This window comes from Furipterus horrens, unplaced genomic scaffold (assembly GCF_987537825.1).
Source record: "Furipterus horrens unplaced genomic scaffold, mFurHor1.1.pri manual_scaffold_2, whole genome shotgun sequence".
NCBI lineage: Eukaryota > Metazoa > Chordata > Mammalia > Chiroptera > Furipteridae > Furipterus > Furipterus horrens.
Genome location: NW_028327172.1, coordinates 165,663,730 through 165,679,687, shown reverse-complemented (window position 1 = coordinate 165,679,687; position 15,958 = coordinate 165,663,730). Strand labels below are relative to the sequence as shown.

At 34.3% G+C, this 15,958-nt stretch overlaps 1 protein-coding gene across 1 annotated transcript in view; it reads right to left on the bottom strand.

Annotated features, from left to right (window-relative positions):
* Positions 1 to 531: 531 nt before the first annotated feature.
* ANTXR2 (ANTXR cell adhesion molecule 2) overlaps positions 532 to 15,958 on the bottom strand; it is a 143,783-nt gene continuing 128,356 nt past the window's right edge. The window contains exon 17 of the mRNA XM_090266719.1: positions 532 to 896. Within this exon, the coding sequence (XP_090122845.1) occupies positions 858 to 896 (39 nt within the window). The 3' untranslated portion in view covers positions 532 to 857. The remainder of the gene's footprint in view (positions 897 to 15,958) is intronic.

The following is a 15,958-nucleotide window of genomic DNA, read 5'->3' as shown; positions in this document are numbered from 1 at the left end:
ACTAAACCCTAAACATAGAAAGAGGGGTAAATCTACCAATCACAGGGACAAGTTCTCAAGTCATGAGTCCCACCCTCCACTCAAGATCTCCGGTTAGAGGCTGTCTTCCTGCAGAATAACGCTCTATTAATTTTCTTCTTTTCCTGAGTGCATAATGAAAGAAAGGTGTCTTCAAAAACTAAAGGGCAAAATCTTGCTTGCTACCAATACCTTGAGGCATCCTGTCTACGTTTTGTCATGCGTGTGCACTTTACAGTGTTAGAATGACAAGATTTCCCAAGCAGAAGCTTCCCGTAAGGCATGCTGTGGGGGGAACTTGGAAGGGTTTTGTAATCTGACAGATGTGTAGGGCAATGGACTCCTTTATTTGCTTATCCTGGTGGGAAATTTCAAATTCTGCCTGTGGATGCACACACAATCTTGCCTTGTAAAAACACAAATGCCATGATTCCATGTTAAACACTCCTTTCTTCACTAAAGATCGATCATGGCCAGTGAGTTCATGGTTCCCATTTTGATACATCTTCATGCTGTTGTTTTTTTTTCCTTTTCTACACGTTCCTGCAAACTTTCTTCTATAAACCAGAGCATGTAGATCAATGTTCCTCTTTATTTTCAATGTTGTGACTCATGAGTTACCACTGGGTTTCATCAACTCCCGTGTAGACGGCAGAACAACTGTCTGAAAATGTCTGGTGTAAGCAAGCAGAATGCAGAGAAAACACTTCCTGACTGAGAGGAATAAAGCTGCTCTTCCAAAAACCTGTAAAATGCACTTATTTGTTTCTCATTTGGTTGGAAATCAGCAGTGTGAAGATGTATGATCTTCATATCTTCTTGGTCTTCTTCCTTTCCTTTTACTGAGATGGAACTCGGGAAAAGTTTATGCACCGGCCCTAGAAAAGAAACAAATCCTTATTGCTTATTAAAGTAATTACAAAAAGCATAAGAACAACTAGTTTTCCTACCATAATGTAATAAACAATCATCCAAGGTAAGGTCAATGTAAAGATGAGACATGAAGTCATAGTTATTTTCTCCTCGAGTCAAAGCCTGATGGCTCATTGAAATATTTTCCATAGCAATTTCATCTACACTATGGTATGGTAAAATCGGAGTGGCAAAATTCTATGGTAAAGAGAAATATTGTATTGCTCTTTAAAGTATAGTGTTACTATCCTAGCAACAAAAATATCAAAGCCACAACCTTGTATGTTTCTTTCTACAGTGAATTAAAATGAAAAGTATCCCCTTTATGCAATCTGGTGTTCGTAAAACTGATATAAAGTTGGTGCTTCTAAAATGTATACATGAGGGCATTTGAAGGAAGAGATACTATTTCTTTGTGGTTCTCCTTTATAAAAAGGCTTTTGCAAGAGACTTGTTAGTGATCTATCCATTGTTGTCGAGCAGTTCTTATAATGCACACCACATTATGTGTTTTCTCCAAAGGGTGACTATTTATTTGCATTGCACACTTCCAGACAGACTTTGCCATTCCCATCCTTTAGCAGTTCAGTGAAGGCTGTGGAGACACACTGTTTCATATGTAATTACGTGTACTCTAAAATTTATTTGTAAATCAAGTATCCAATGAGTGATAAAGGGTCCCCCCACCCTTCCCTCTGCTTGGTATGACACTGCTGATACACTGTACTACATAACTCATGTCCAGATTCCTCAACAGGCCAAAAGCTAGCACACTGATTTCTACTTTAGGGGCAAGATTATCACCCTATTGAGATTTTTCATTTTCTCATAATACCTGCTTTCTAATTTCAGATATTAGAACTTCTCTTTATTTCCCTCTAAATGTGAACAATAGTCATTTACAATATATGGTAATATTAAAAAGAAATAACAAACATTATTAGAGAAGAAAACTTGAAACATAAAACAGGATTTTAGTCCATTTTCCTTTTTCAAAAATGACTAAATAAATTTGGAAATTTTAGAAATGAAGTAACAGAAAAGTATAAAAGCAAATAGCTTTCATTAGCTTTTTGACTAAAAGGCAAACATTCATCAAATTATCTGTTTTCTCAATAATCTTGGAAGCAACAATGTTCTATAATTGTCAATTTTATTACTTAACTTGTGCCTAATTTCTACAAATAATATCAGTACAAAAAAGAAGTGGGAGAAACGTATAGAGAAGAGAAACTTAGAATGAGGTAAAAATTTCTTGGTAAAGGCAATGGTCATAGGTCATGTACTCATACTGTATTTTCGTATAACCTAGAACCTTCACATAAAACTTGTGGAATGAATATTAAGTGAAAAGATACTCTTCTGCAGATCATCTATTTATGACACCAAATGCTAAGAAATCATTAAAGATATTTTCATGACATATCCCTTTCTAAACTTTTTTTTCAAGGAAGGCAGGTAAAACCAGGACATAATAAATAAATATTTGATCAATGCAATAAAGCAGTGTTTCTAAGCCACAACACAGTAACTAGATATACAGATATTGACTATGTAATTACAGTATGACAATGATGAACGTTAAAAAGACTGCTTTCTGACAATTTTCCAGAATCAAATATATGATGAACATAACAGCAACAATATGAATTAATGACATCTATTTCTTGTATATTCATTGATCAAAAAATAACTTTCTCTCTCCTGAAAAATTTGGGCAAAGAAGTTATCAAGAATCTCTACTTTTACTTGAGTTTCATCACTAATTCATCGCTAATTAACTAGGCATAGATATAAGGCTCCTTTTCTGACCACTTCTGTCACCAGATTAACCTTGGTGATTCTGATTCATTTACTTTAAGCAACTGGATAGTTTAAAAAGTGAGATTCATAGTTCATCTGAATTTTCAAACCACTTCAACACCTAAATTATTCCAGACCTAAATTCTTTACTCTTTCATTTGGTGTGATTTAATTAAAGACATAGAAACTAAAAAACAAAACAAAACAAAAAAAACAGACAAAAAAACACTATTGATTTTGATCCTGAGGTCCTTCTTCAATTCTTCCAAAGCTGAGGATTAAGTTTGGTTATCAGCTGCCACATGTCTTTTGGTTCAAGTATCCCCAAACCCCTGTGAAATGCAGTATACAGCCCTGTGTTTCTATCCATACTCACTAATAAAAACAACCAAATGTCTTCTTCCCTCCTAATCACGGACTTAGTGCTTTCCACTTTTGTCAAGAGCTGAAAATGCCTGGGTGTATATTCACTTTGCACAAATCAAAAAGTTGATAACTTGGAAGAGTTCCATTAAGCATTGCCTAATTCTCCCAATTGGGGGGCTCCTTTCCCCCAAAGGCCTGATTGCATGTCCCCTCAGCCAAATCACAACATGCCACTCTTGACACTTACTGACTGTGTGATCATGGGCAGCACTTAACAACTGTGTGCTTCAGTTTCTTCATGAGTAAAATGATTATTAAAATTGGACCTATTCTCAGAATTGTCATAAAGATTAAATCTGTTTATATATATAAAACATTTAGGGCGGTGCCTGGCATATAATATACTCTCAGTGAAAAAAAAATAGGTACTTACTACCCATATTCCCTCTAACTGTTACTTCACAGTGTCTAACATGGAGCAGACTTGTAATAAATAATCACTTAGGAACAAATGAATGGATGAATGGTGAATGTATAACTGAATAAATACTAAATGACTAGACCTCCACTGGGTGAGAAGCCATACCTCAAAAATGCAAATATAGAATAAGTATGAATTTGAGAGAGAAAAAGAGGATTACAAAAGACAAGACTACAATGGTGAAAAAGGACAAAAAATATGGAGAAAGAGAAGAGAGTAGCAGTAAGGAGAAAAGATAGAAAGGTATGAGCAAGAAAAAAAGAAACTATTGGCCAGAAGGAAAATTTTATTCAGCACTCCATCAGACATCTCACTCCCAGGGGATTGTTTCATGCTAGCTGCTAGCATCAATTTACCAGAATATCCTAAAATCAAGGCAATGCACACTGGTTGTGACTGTGATTAAGTGTCTGTGGCCCTTCAAATACTACTCAATACTATCTTACAAAATCCATGGTGATAATGCTAATTATGTTCAAGGTCATGAATGTTTGGGCTGCCACTGATATCATGGCAGTCTATGCCAGAACAGTACAGAGTAATTTTTATTTGCAGGAAATGGGATATGACGAGGTTTACAAGACTTCATATCCTCATGCTTGCAATGCCTACACAATAAAGGTATGTTATCAAGGCAAAAGCAAAGCAATATAAAATAGCTGGAACATACAATATAACTCAGTAAAGAATAATTCAGAATAAAAGGTAGTATTAGTTACTAGTGTTCATTTTTCTCAGACTATTATACTTTAATGATGAATAGTATGAATGCTGAAAAAATTTAATAAGTCAATTAAATAGCTTAATAAAAACAATTCAATGTTACCTAAATATATAGAAATATAAAGACATACATTTATAATTTTAGTACCTTATATTCCACATAGAGATTAATACTGGTATCAGGTAAAAGAACTATATAGTCTTTTGAATAAACATCTAAAATTGTAATATGTTAAAATAGATGAACACAAAATTTCAGGTAGCAAGAGTTAAAATAAATGTGTAATCTTATTTCATAAAATAATTTTAAATATTTGAACTCCAGTGGCATAAGTATCTATAGAATAATAGGACATACAATATTATAATATAAATTATAATTGTTAATATGAAGAAATAATATGAAGTTAATTTTTTGAAATTTTAAACCAATATTTTTTCTAAATTTTCTTGATATAAAATTATGCATCTAAATAACAGATAAAATCAGAGTATGCTTTTGTCGTGAGGCTTTAGACAACACCCATATTATTTTTTTTCAATTAGATAATTGATACAACCAATATGAATTTAATATGCTTTCTAAGTCATTCGGTCATAAACTACAATAATAATGACATATAGTCAATATAAACTTGAATTAAACTAGTATCTGAGTACTACATTCATTTAAAAATCAACTATGAATGTATAACATTCTTTTGCCTGGGGAATATAGCATTTTGTGGAGGCAATGAAATAACTGTTAAATTTAGTTATTTTGTGTGACATATGAAATTATGAGAAAAATTTCTTAATATTTAAAGAAGTTAAGAACAAACAGAATTTAAGTCTTCAACTCCTGACCTTAGAGCATAGCCAAACACATTTAAAGAAACTTAATTTCAAATTATGATAATTTAGATATTGACTGACTAGGTTATAGTTTAATTTCCTCATACATTAAGTAATCAATTAGGCATATTAATTGTAAACACTATTACTACAGGCATGTTTACCAACTTACAAATGTTTGTAACATATTAGAAATGCATATATATTAAAATTGGACATCACTATATTATGACCTTGGTATGACAACATTTTACCTAATGAAAGATAAGTTTTGAAAGAAATAATATTGCCTCCCTTTTAATGCATGCTGTCTTATGCAAACCTATATTAATCACATTACCTAATTAGTAAGCTTCCATGGCAAGAAAAGAACTTCCATGTATTGTTAGAGGAAGTATAAATTGGCAAAAACTATATAGTATGCAGTGTATATAGTAATAGTTTTTAAAAGCTTATATTTCTTGCCTCAATAATTTCATGTTGTGATTAAGCCCAATAAAATATCTAGACAACAATTTAAAAATATTTACCTTAGAATTTTTAATAATAAAAATATATTATCAATTAATTTATATTTATTTCTGTCCAACAATCAGAGAATAGTTAACTAAATTATGATTCATCTAAGCAAATATCATGTAGCCATTAAAATAGAAAATTGAAAATGTAGTAAATGGTAAGTGAAAAAATGATAAATTATTTACATGCATAATTGTTATTATGCAATATATGCCTAAAGAATGATAGACAGCTAATAAGCAATACACCAACATGTTATTAGTGGTATTGCATATACTTTTCCTGTATGTTCATATATTTGATAGTTCAAAGAATTAGGTTTCAAAGAGTAAATTTAATCAGCAAAAATGCAATCCTTTCTAAACATCTATATGTTTTTCTAACTCAGCCTAGGAACTTGGTCACTAGGTGCACCCATAACCACCACCAACTACCAACTATGTCAAAGTGTTTCAACACTCCATGTTCCCATAGCTCAATGTTTACCCATGATGCGGTTATATTTTACAGTTAACATCCTGGAAAACCCATCTGGATGCAGTTCTACTCATGAGTGGGTGGGCATGGTATTGTAGAAGCCAGTGATTCATAAATCTTATAATCAACAGCCAGCATTTTCATTCTTATGGTACACAATTCTAAGAGTTTCCATAAAATCCCTGTTCAAACATATGTGCAGGTCACAATCAGTAATCTAATTTTTTAAAAATGTGGATGTATGTACATGTGTGTGCACACACAGCCTACCTCAAGCCCTGTGCATACTGGAATTGATTATATTTAAACAAAAATATAAGGGAAGCTCTTTAACCTTCATACCACATCAAGATTTCTAACCATATGCCCAGTATCTTGGACATATATTTCCCTATTCAATCAATAACAAAAAATATTCATACTTCAGGCACTTATCAGTAATAACTTCGGAATCCTGTCTCTCCAGACAAGTTAGCCAAAACTACCTTTGAGAGGGAAGTTCTAAGTAAAATCTACTTCTGTAGTTCAGCATTTTTTTCATACCGGAGTCCACAAAGTCCCGTGGGCTCTCCACAGTGCCTCAGGGGCTTGTGGCTGGAGTGGCACACAAAGGAGCCAGTGGGCACTGCCTCCAATCCAAATCTGACCCAGAGATCTCCACTCTCACCTACCCTTTAAAATTGCAATTTGGTGTAAGATTTTGTTTTTGCTTGCCCTAAAATTGTAGTTTGATAACTATTGTTCAGGATATTCATGCCTATGGTAAGCCAGCTCACCAGTAATCTATTTACCTGGACTTGGCTTCTTTGCTTCTCTTTAGAAGTGCCTTCCTAGGTTTATGACAACATTATATAGCATTGTCACTTCAAATTTTAATCATGTGAAGAGAATTTTGCATTATGGCAAGTTGCTATTGAGGACACTGATAATAAGGGATCAATTCTTAAGAGTTCTGAGCTAGCTATTAAAAAAAGCTTGTCACTTTTGGTAAGCTCATGTGCTTTCCTTTTATTATATAATGGCAACTGTATAACTCAGTCTTTCTCTTTGTGCCTTGGCTTTCAAAAAGCTCAGATTTATATGATGTTCTAAAAGCAACTGTATCTATAGACTGCTTTGGGTATTACAGACATTTTAGTGATATTAATTCTTCCTCTTTGTGAACATGGTATGTGCTTCCACTTATTTGTATCTTCTTCAATTTCTTTCTTCAGTATCGGGATTTTCTGAGTACAGGTCTTTTACATATTTGGTTAGATTTACTCCTGGGTATTGTATTCTTTTTGAAGCAATTGTGAATAGGATTGTTTTCTTAATTTCCTTTTCTGGTAGTTCATTATTGGCATACAAAAATGCAACTGATTTCTGGATATTAATTTTGTATTCTGCTACTTTACTTAATTCATTTATCAGTTCTAATAATTTCTTGGTATTTTTAGGCTTCTCTATGCACAGGGTCATAATGACAGTTTTACATCTTTCTTTTCAATTAGGGTGATTTTTATTTCTTCTTCTTGTCTGATTGCTGTGGCTAGGACTTCCAATACTATGTTGAATAAGAGAGGTGAAAGCAAACATTCATGTCTTGTTCCCAGTCTTAAGGGTAATGTTTGTAGTTTTTGCCCATTGAGTGTGATGCTGGCAGAGGGTTTGCCATATATGGCTTTTATTATGTTTACATATGTTCCCTTTATTCCCACTTTGCTGAGAATTTTTATCATAAATGGGTGCTGGATTTTATCAAATGCTTTTTCTGCATCTATTAATATAATCATGTGGTTTTCACCCTTTCTTTTGTTTATGCGGTATATTAATTTATTGATTTTCAAATGTTGTACCAAACTTGCACCCCCAGAATACATTACACTTGATCATGGTGTATGATCTTTTTGAAGTATTGTTGTATTCATTTTGCTAATATTTTGTTGAGGATTTTAGCATTTATTTTCATCAGAGATATTGGCCTATAATTCCACTTCTGGGAATTTATCTGAAAAAACCTGAAATACTAAGTCAGAAGAATGTAAGCACCCCTATGTTCAGTGCAGTGTTATTTGCAATAGCCAAGATAAAATAACTATGGTACATTTATACAATGGAATACTACTTGGCTGTAAAAAAGAACAAAATTTTACCCTTCGTGACAGCAAGGATGGACCTGGAGAGCATTAAGGGAAATGAGCCAGTCAGAGAAAGACAAATACCATATGATTTCACTCCTATGTGGGATCTAATGAACAAACTGAACTAACAAGCACAATAGAGACAGACTCAAAGATAGGGAGCAGGCTGACAGCTCTAGGGGAGGGGAGGAGTTTGAGGGGTGGAGGGATTGAGCGAAAAAGAAAAAGGGCTCATGGACACAGACAACAGTGTGGTATTGCAGGGGAAAAAGGGTTCATGGAGGTGGAAGAGGGTATAAAGGGAATAAATAATAATGGGAAAAATACAATAATAATAATAATAAAAGGAAATCTTGTGCCTTAGCTTACTGAAGGCCTCTTTCAAAGCCATAAAAAATATAAAAATTAAAATTAAAAAATTTAAAAGCAATTGCTACCCTTAGTGTGCATTTTCTGGTATAGCTATATATTGACTTTGGCCCATGATTTTTTTCTCTATTTTTATCCTGAACTTTTACTGTTTATTTTTCTCAGTACTTATTTGAAAGTAGACTGGGTGAACATAAATATAAGTTAATATATATTTCTTCCTTAATTCTTTTTTTTAAAGATTTTTTACTTATTTATTTTTAGAGAGGGGAAGGGAGGGAAAAAGAGAGGGAGAGAAACATCAATGTGAGAGAGAAACATTGATTGATTGCCTCTTGTATGTGCCCCGACCAGCAACCTAACTCACAACCCAGGCATGTGCCCTGACCGGGAATTGAACTGGTGACCTTTCACTTGCTGGAAGGTACCCAACCAACTGCACCACACCAGTCAAGGCTATACTTTAATTCCTAACTTTCTTAACCATAAATCTCCAAATTCATCTAAACATCTAATACCCTCCAACAACTGTATCACCTCAACATCTACCTTATACAAACAGATCACATCATGTCCACTTCCCTTCTCTATTGCCTTTTCTAATTCTAGTAGGACTTAATAAAGTACATTGCAGATAGCTGATTTCAAATGATGATACAATTGAACTTAACCCAAACTAAGCTAACATAAGTAATTAATATTAACTTGAAGTTTATACATGCAAACATGTTGAAACTATACTATTCTTCTTAAATTCCCATAAGTACTTTTATAAGAATAAATCCTCCTAGGTCTGAAGGCTGAATGCTTAAGTCATTTTCTTAACCCTTTGAGTGCCAGCGTTGCTGTGAGCAATGCTGACAAATTTTCCCAGAAGTGCTAGCAATGCTCCCAGCGACTCTTTTTTCAATGGCTATAAATGTAAATAACAATGGAATAATTCATATTTTATGTTTTGTTCTCTTTTTTGTACCTCAGGTTATATATTGATGTTATTTTTTCTCACATTGATCCAAATTTTGAATTATGCATGGCATTCAAAGGGTTAAGCTGCTAGGAAAAATGAGCACAATATTATTTTTTATAAACTAGAAATGTATATAACATCCCAGTTCATCTTTTTAAAAATACATTTTATTTATTTTTAGAGATAGGGAGAAAGAGGGAGAGAAACATCAATGTGTGGTTGCCTCTCACACGCCTCCAACTGGGGACCTGGCCCATAACCCTGGCATGTGTCCTGGCTGGAAACTGAACTGGCAGCCCTGTGGTTTGCAGGCCAGCACTCAATCCACCAAGCTGCACCAGCCAGGGCCCAGTTCATCTTTTAAAGCAGAGCTCTGTGCAGAAGCTTTACTTCACTACCCACTTTCCCTCAGTGTAAAAAGTAACCGAATGTTCCAAGGGTAGATTACAAATGAAACTTTGGTCATAACAAAGACTAAATTCACAATTAGAATCTGTCAACTTTAACTTCACTTAAGTGATTTTCAGGTGATAACAAGTATCTATTAGAATAGTAAGTTTGTTGGCACTTCTTTGGAAACCACTGTTGATGCAATACCTTCTCTTGGGTCTCATAATAACAGGGAATTAGAAGGTGATGCCCAAATAAAACTGTCTGGTGCAGTTACTGCTCTGCAGTTAATTAAACAAAGAGACGAAAACAAAACAATAGTAGGAACTGACATATTTGCTGTTAGTTAAGAATATAGACCCCAGATCTGCTGCAATCACAGTTCTCTTATTGTGCCCTCACTGTACTGTGGGATTTTAAAAAATATTATATTTAATTATTTATCGCAGATCTTTCGCTATATCGCGGGATTTTGCCATACTGTATTATGTGTGTTGTTAAAGTTACGTAGGTTTAAGAGTATAGAAAATGTTTAAGAACATAAGTAGTGTTTATAAAAGTGTGGAAAAGTTTAATAAGGGAGTGGGAAAGGTTAATAAGGGACTGGAAATGGTTTATAAGTGTGTGGGAAGGGTTTATAAAGCCTTAAAATATATGTAAATACTAAAATAAATGTAAAGTTCCTACTTCGCAGATTTTCACCTGTTGCGGGGGGGGTCTAGAACTCCCTCACTTATCCCAGGTTATTATGTTCTAGACACCCCCATGAAGAAGGAACCTTACATTTATTCTACACTTTTAAACCTACGTAACTTTAACAACATACGTATAAAGTACCACAAAATCCCACGATATAGTGAAAAATCTGCGATAAATAATTAAATATAATATTTTTTAAAATTCCATGATACAGTGAGGCCGTGATAAGTGAACCACAATATAGCCAGTATGAGTAGCATTAACCAGAGAAAGTGTCATGTTTCCCATTCCTTGAGCATTAAAATTCTACTGGCATTAACACTTGCAAGCTCCTTTACTAGCTAGCTATCTGTGCAGGATATATTTCACTGCTAAAACCTTTATGGTATTATGCTTACATCATAAATATCCATTGACAAGCTAAAGTATACAACTGCACTTTAGTTTAGACTTTTCAAACATACAAAAATAACTTATTTATATTCTTACCTTAAAAAGAGTTTACTAAGCCTTCATGCTCTATGCAATAGTAAAAAATGAGTCAAATTTAAAATTGTATACAAAGCACAGATACACATAGAAATACACACAAGACAATTGATGAGGTCCAGGAAAGCCCAAAGATCAGGAACAAATGCCAACTTGAGGACACAATAGGCTCTTTGAATAGAGATTTTCTGTAGCAACTGAAGAGAGGGCACATACTATCATTTTTCTCTCTCATATATATAATAGGACATACGTCTAAGAGATCTATCAGTATATGTGAGATATAGAGAGAGGTTTATATATAAATTATTATGTATATTATGAGAAAATCTGTGCTGTCCTCTGCTAAAAATAAATCTGCAAGATTTTGAGCTGAAGTATAAATTCCATATACTCTTTCTAACAGAAGGCCAACATATAAATGTCCCATTTTACCATGGAGACCACATATCATATGGATATTTAATAGATATTATGAAGTAAGGTGCTGAGTTTGCCTGACAATTAACTTTCAATTATTTCCTCTTTGTTCTGTTATGACATTTGCAAAATTTTAGTAACTCTGCACATACTGTTAACATTTATTTTGCACATATTCAAGTTTCTTAATTTTTCTTGAAATTCAGGCATATAATTGGATGTTATTGAAACATATAACCAATACCTGATAATAATATAGTAAATTGACTCCTCTAATTTATTGTATATGAATTATATATACATATATATGGAGAGGGAGAGAGTTAAGAGTTCTCCAGAAATCATTGGTGGCAATATCTTCTCCTGGGCCTCACGATAAGTTGTAACAAAAAGTAGATGCCCAAAAGAGAAATATATGTAAAATCAGAAAAGAATTCCATATACCTTTTTAGTTTTTTTGTTTGTTTGTTTGGGCACCTTGTAGGCAGTATAGGAATAATTTTCCTCTAACCTTAGATCACTAATTATATCTTAGGTTTTAAACCAATAGTAAAAAAAAAAAACCTACTTAAAAATACAACTTAAAGCTACAGAAAAACACGAAACAAATTTTGCACATGCATATTGTAGCATTACTGGTATTCATAAAAGATTGAAAACAATGCAAATATCCATAAGTAGGGATAAGATTAATAATCTATAAAAACAGTTACAATTAAATGTTATAAATAATACACAGCTGTTGAAACGAATGAGGAAAATCTGTATACATTATTGTGAAGTGATGATCAGGATTTATTAGGGGAAACAATCAAGGTGCATATAGACACACATGTTGCTATATTTTATATTAAAAAAATGAAAACAGAGTAGAATTAATGTATTCTTATATTTTCAAAGAGAGAAAAACAAAATTTGTTTTGAAAACAAAATTGGTAAAGTATATATGCATATAAATATCTTTGAACAGATCTTGTTATATGCTATCAAATGCAACTATGTAAATATTTTACATTTGTAAACAAAAAGTTATGTAATAAAAAGAAATCCCTACAAACTAAAAAAGCCTTTTCTAAGTGCAAGGCAGAACCTTAACCATAGCAAAGGAAATGGCAGGAAACCCAAGAGAGATCCCTTCACAGCACATCAGGTTTTCCTTGAGATCAAAGTCAATTGAAGTCTGGGAGAAATACAGGAGAGTAGAGAAATAATTCCTTCTTCAAAGACACAAGGGGCCTTCCCCAGGTGAAAGGGGACACCTCACTGAGAGTTGGGCATGGGAAGAGTAATGAGAAAAATAGCCCTGAGGCAACAGTCTTTTGAAACCTGGGATCGGGAGAACTTAGAAAGACTTCTGTATAATTCATGGGGACTTCTGAGAGTACAAGGAATTGGCAGTGCAAGGCTACAGGCAGGAATCAATATAAAAATAGGTAACTCAATGTACAAAAAGTGATGGGGGCTGATGGGACAGGGTTCAGGATCCTGAAAGTAAAGAGAATTTGGCTGCAACCCAAGAAGCTTGCAGGTGGTGGGGTGGTGGGGGGAGTTGCTGAAGGGAAATCTACAATTCTGCTCTCATAATTTTGACAGTAATGAACAAAAATAACTAAGATGGCAAGATATCAAGAACTAGCCCAACTGTGGATGAGCAACATGACATAGGAAGTGGTATATGTTTCTAGAAGTAAATATTACCTAAATTAGTTGCAATTTTTTGTGTACGATGTCTAGCATAAAAGTCACAAATTATGGTACAAACAAGCAAGAAAATATGAGCCATAATCTATGGAAAATAAAATTAGGCAAATCTACAATTAATAGATAAGAACTTTAAAATACTATGATAGAAATATTTCAAGTTCTAGTGAGAAAAATGTATAACACACAAAAATATAATAAATTTCAGCAGAAATATTAAAATTATAAATTAGAACAAAAAGAAAAGGGATAGAGAAGAAAAATACAAATTCAGAAATAATTTTTTTATTCATGTAAATCAGACTGGACATAGCAGAAGAAAAACTCATGAAACTTGAAGGTAGAATAGAAACTTTTCAAATTGAAAAACAAAGAGAAAAAACAACTAAAGAGTATCTAAAAACTTGTGGGACAAAACATAATGGTCTGTTATATGAGTAATTGATGTCCCAGAAGGAGAAGAAAAATAATGGAGCAGAAGAAAAATTGAAATAATTATGACTGAGAACTTCCTAGAATTGATAAAAGGCATAAATCTACAGATCAAAGAAACTTAGTGACCCTCAAGCAGAATAACTACATAGAAAACCATATCAAAGAATATAGAGTAAAACATATTAAAACCAAAGAATATCTAAAAGCATACCTCCCTGTCCTTCATCATCACTTCACAAGATATACAAATACTTCTCAATTTATAGTGAGGTTATGTTCCAGTAAACCCACCGTAAGTTGAAAATATCGTATATCAAAAATGTATTTACTACTCCTTCTGCTGAACATCATAGCTTAGCATAGCTTACCTTAAACATGCCCAGAACACTCATATTAGCTTACAGTTAGGCAAAATCCTCTAAGACAATAAATACACTGTAGAGGGTCATTTGTTTACCCTTGTGATCATGTGGCTGACTGGGAGCCGCTGCTCACTGCCATTGCACAGCATCACAAGAGTATTGTACTGCATATCATTAGCTTAGCAAAAGATCAAAACCCAAAATTTGAACTATGGTTTATACTGAATGTATATCACATATGCACCATCATAAAGTAAAAAAGTCATTAATTGAACCATTGTAAACTGAGGTTCATCTGTATGCAGAGAAAACATTTATAAGCTGACAGCCAACTTTTTATCAGAAACAATGGAAGACAAAAAACAATGGAACTCTCGAAAATGCTAAATAGGCAGGGGGAGTCAACCTAAATTTCCATATGCAGAAAAAATACCATTTAAAAATGTAGGGAGCCCTGGCTGGTGTGGCTCAGTAGATTGAACACCACCCTGCAAACCAAAGGGTGACTGGTTTGATTCCCAGTCAGGGCACATACCTAGGCTGCAGACCAGGTCCCCAGTTGGGGGCACACGAGAGGCAACCACACATTGAGGTTTCTCTCTCTCTTTTCCTTTCTCCCTCCCTTCCTCTTTCTCTAAAAATAAAATAAAAAACCTTTAAAAAATATAGGGAAATAAACACATTTTAAGACAAGCAAAACCTAACAATTTATTTGCAATAAACTTCAACAACAATAAGTGCTAGTCGAAGTTTTTAAAACTGAAGAAAAAGACACCAGATGGAAGCCTAGATCTGCAAAAAGAAATAAAGAAAAATAAAAGTTACTATGTGAATAAGAAATATAAATATATAAAAGAAATAAAACTTCTTTATGACATCATTGATTAGTTAAAGTGAAAAGTGGTAATATATTATTAAATTTATAACATATATAAAAGTAAAATATATGACAATAAGAGTGTATTGATACACACAGGAGACTTCCGGCAAAGATGGAGGCCTAGACTGACATGCTCCATCTCCCTCCAAAACTAAGAAGGAATACAATTACTGCAAAACCAGAAAAAAACAGTAGTTCCAGAAAATAAATGAAAATCCAGCATATGAAGTTATAAAGAAGTGATGCTTATCCAGACGGGTAGGAGGGGTGAAGCCAGGGCAGAGAGGTCAAGCTGTGCTGGCAGCAACAGCAGTGGCGACTGCAGCGGGACGGCGGTAAGCACAGACACCCATATTTAAGGGGAGGCGAGAAGTGCCTGGGGAGCAGTCCCAGCTGCAGACCAGACACATCAGCTTGTGATTCCAGCGCCGGGGAAGGCAGACCCCCATTGCCTCAGACTGTGAGGCCTGGAGGGGGTGGTGACGGAGGAGGAGGTTCCCGGTTTTTCAACAGAGAGTGAATGGCAGGAATCCATCTTGGACCCCCACCCCCATAGAAAATGCCACAGCGTGGTGAGAAGGGTCGCCCGGTTGTGATAAGTGCATGGGGCTCTGCCCCCTATGGCATAGGAGGTGTGAGAGCCCCACCCAGGAAGCAAAGGTAAACACAAAACTGTCAGGATGGTACAGATTATGACAGAGATTCTGGTGATGCAGTTGACGAGTCAGCAAATATCTAATCTAACGAAGAAGCAGATAGGAAATCTTTCTGAGGCACAGTTCAGAGCTTTGGTTTAAGAATGCTTATAGACCTAACAGCAGATCTTAAACAAGATGGGGAAGGAATGAAGGCTAGTCCTGCTGAAATGAACGAAAACACATACGAAACTAGTGGTGAGGGAAAGAAAACCAGGGATCAAATCAACAAATCGGAACATAGGGAAGGAACAAACAGTTAACCAGTGCAGAAAGAGGAAACGAAAAGTGAGGA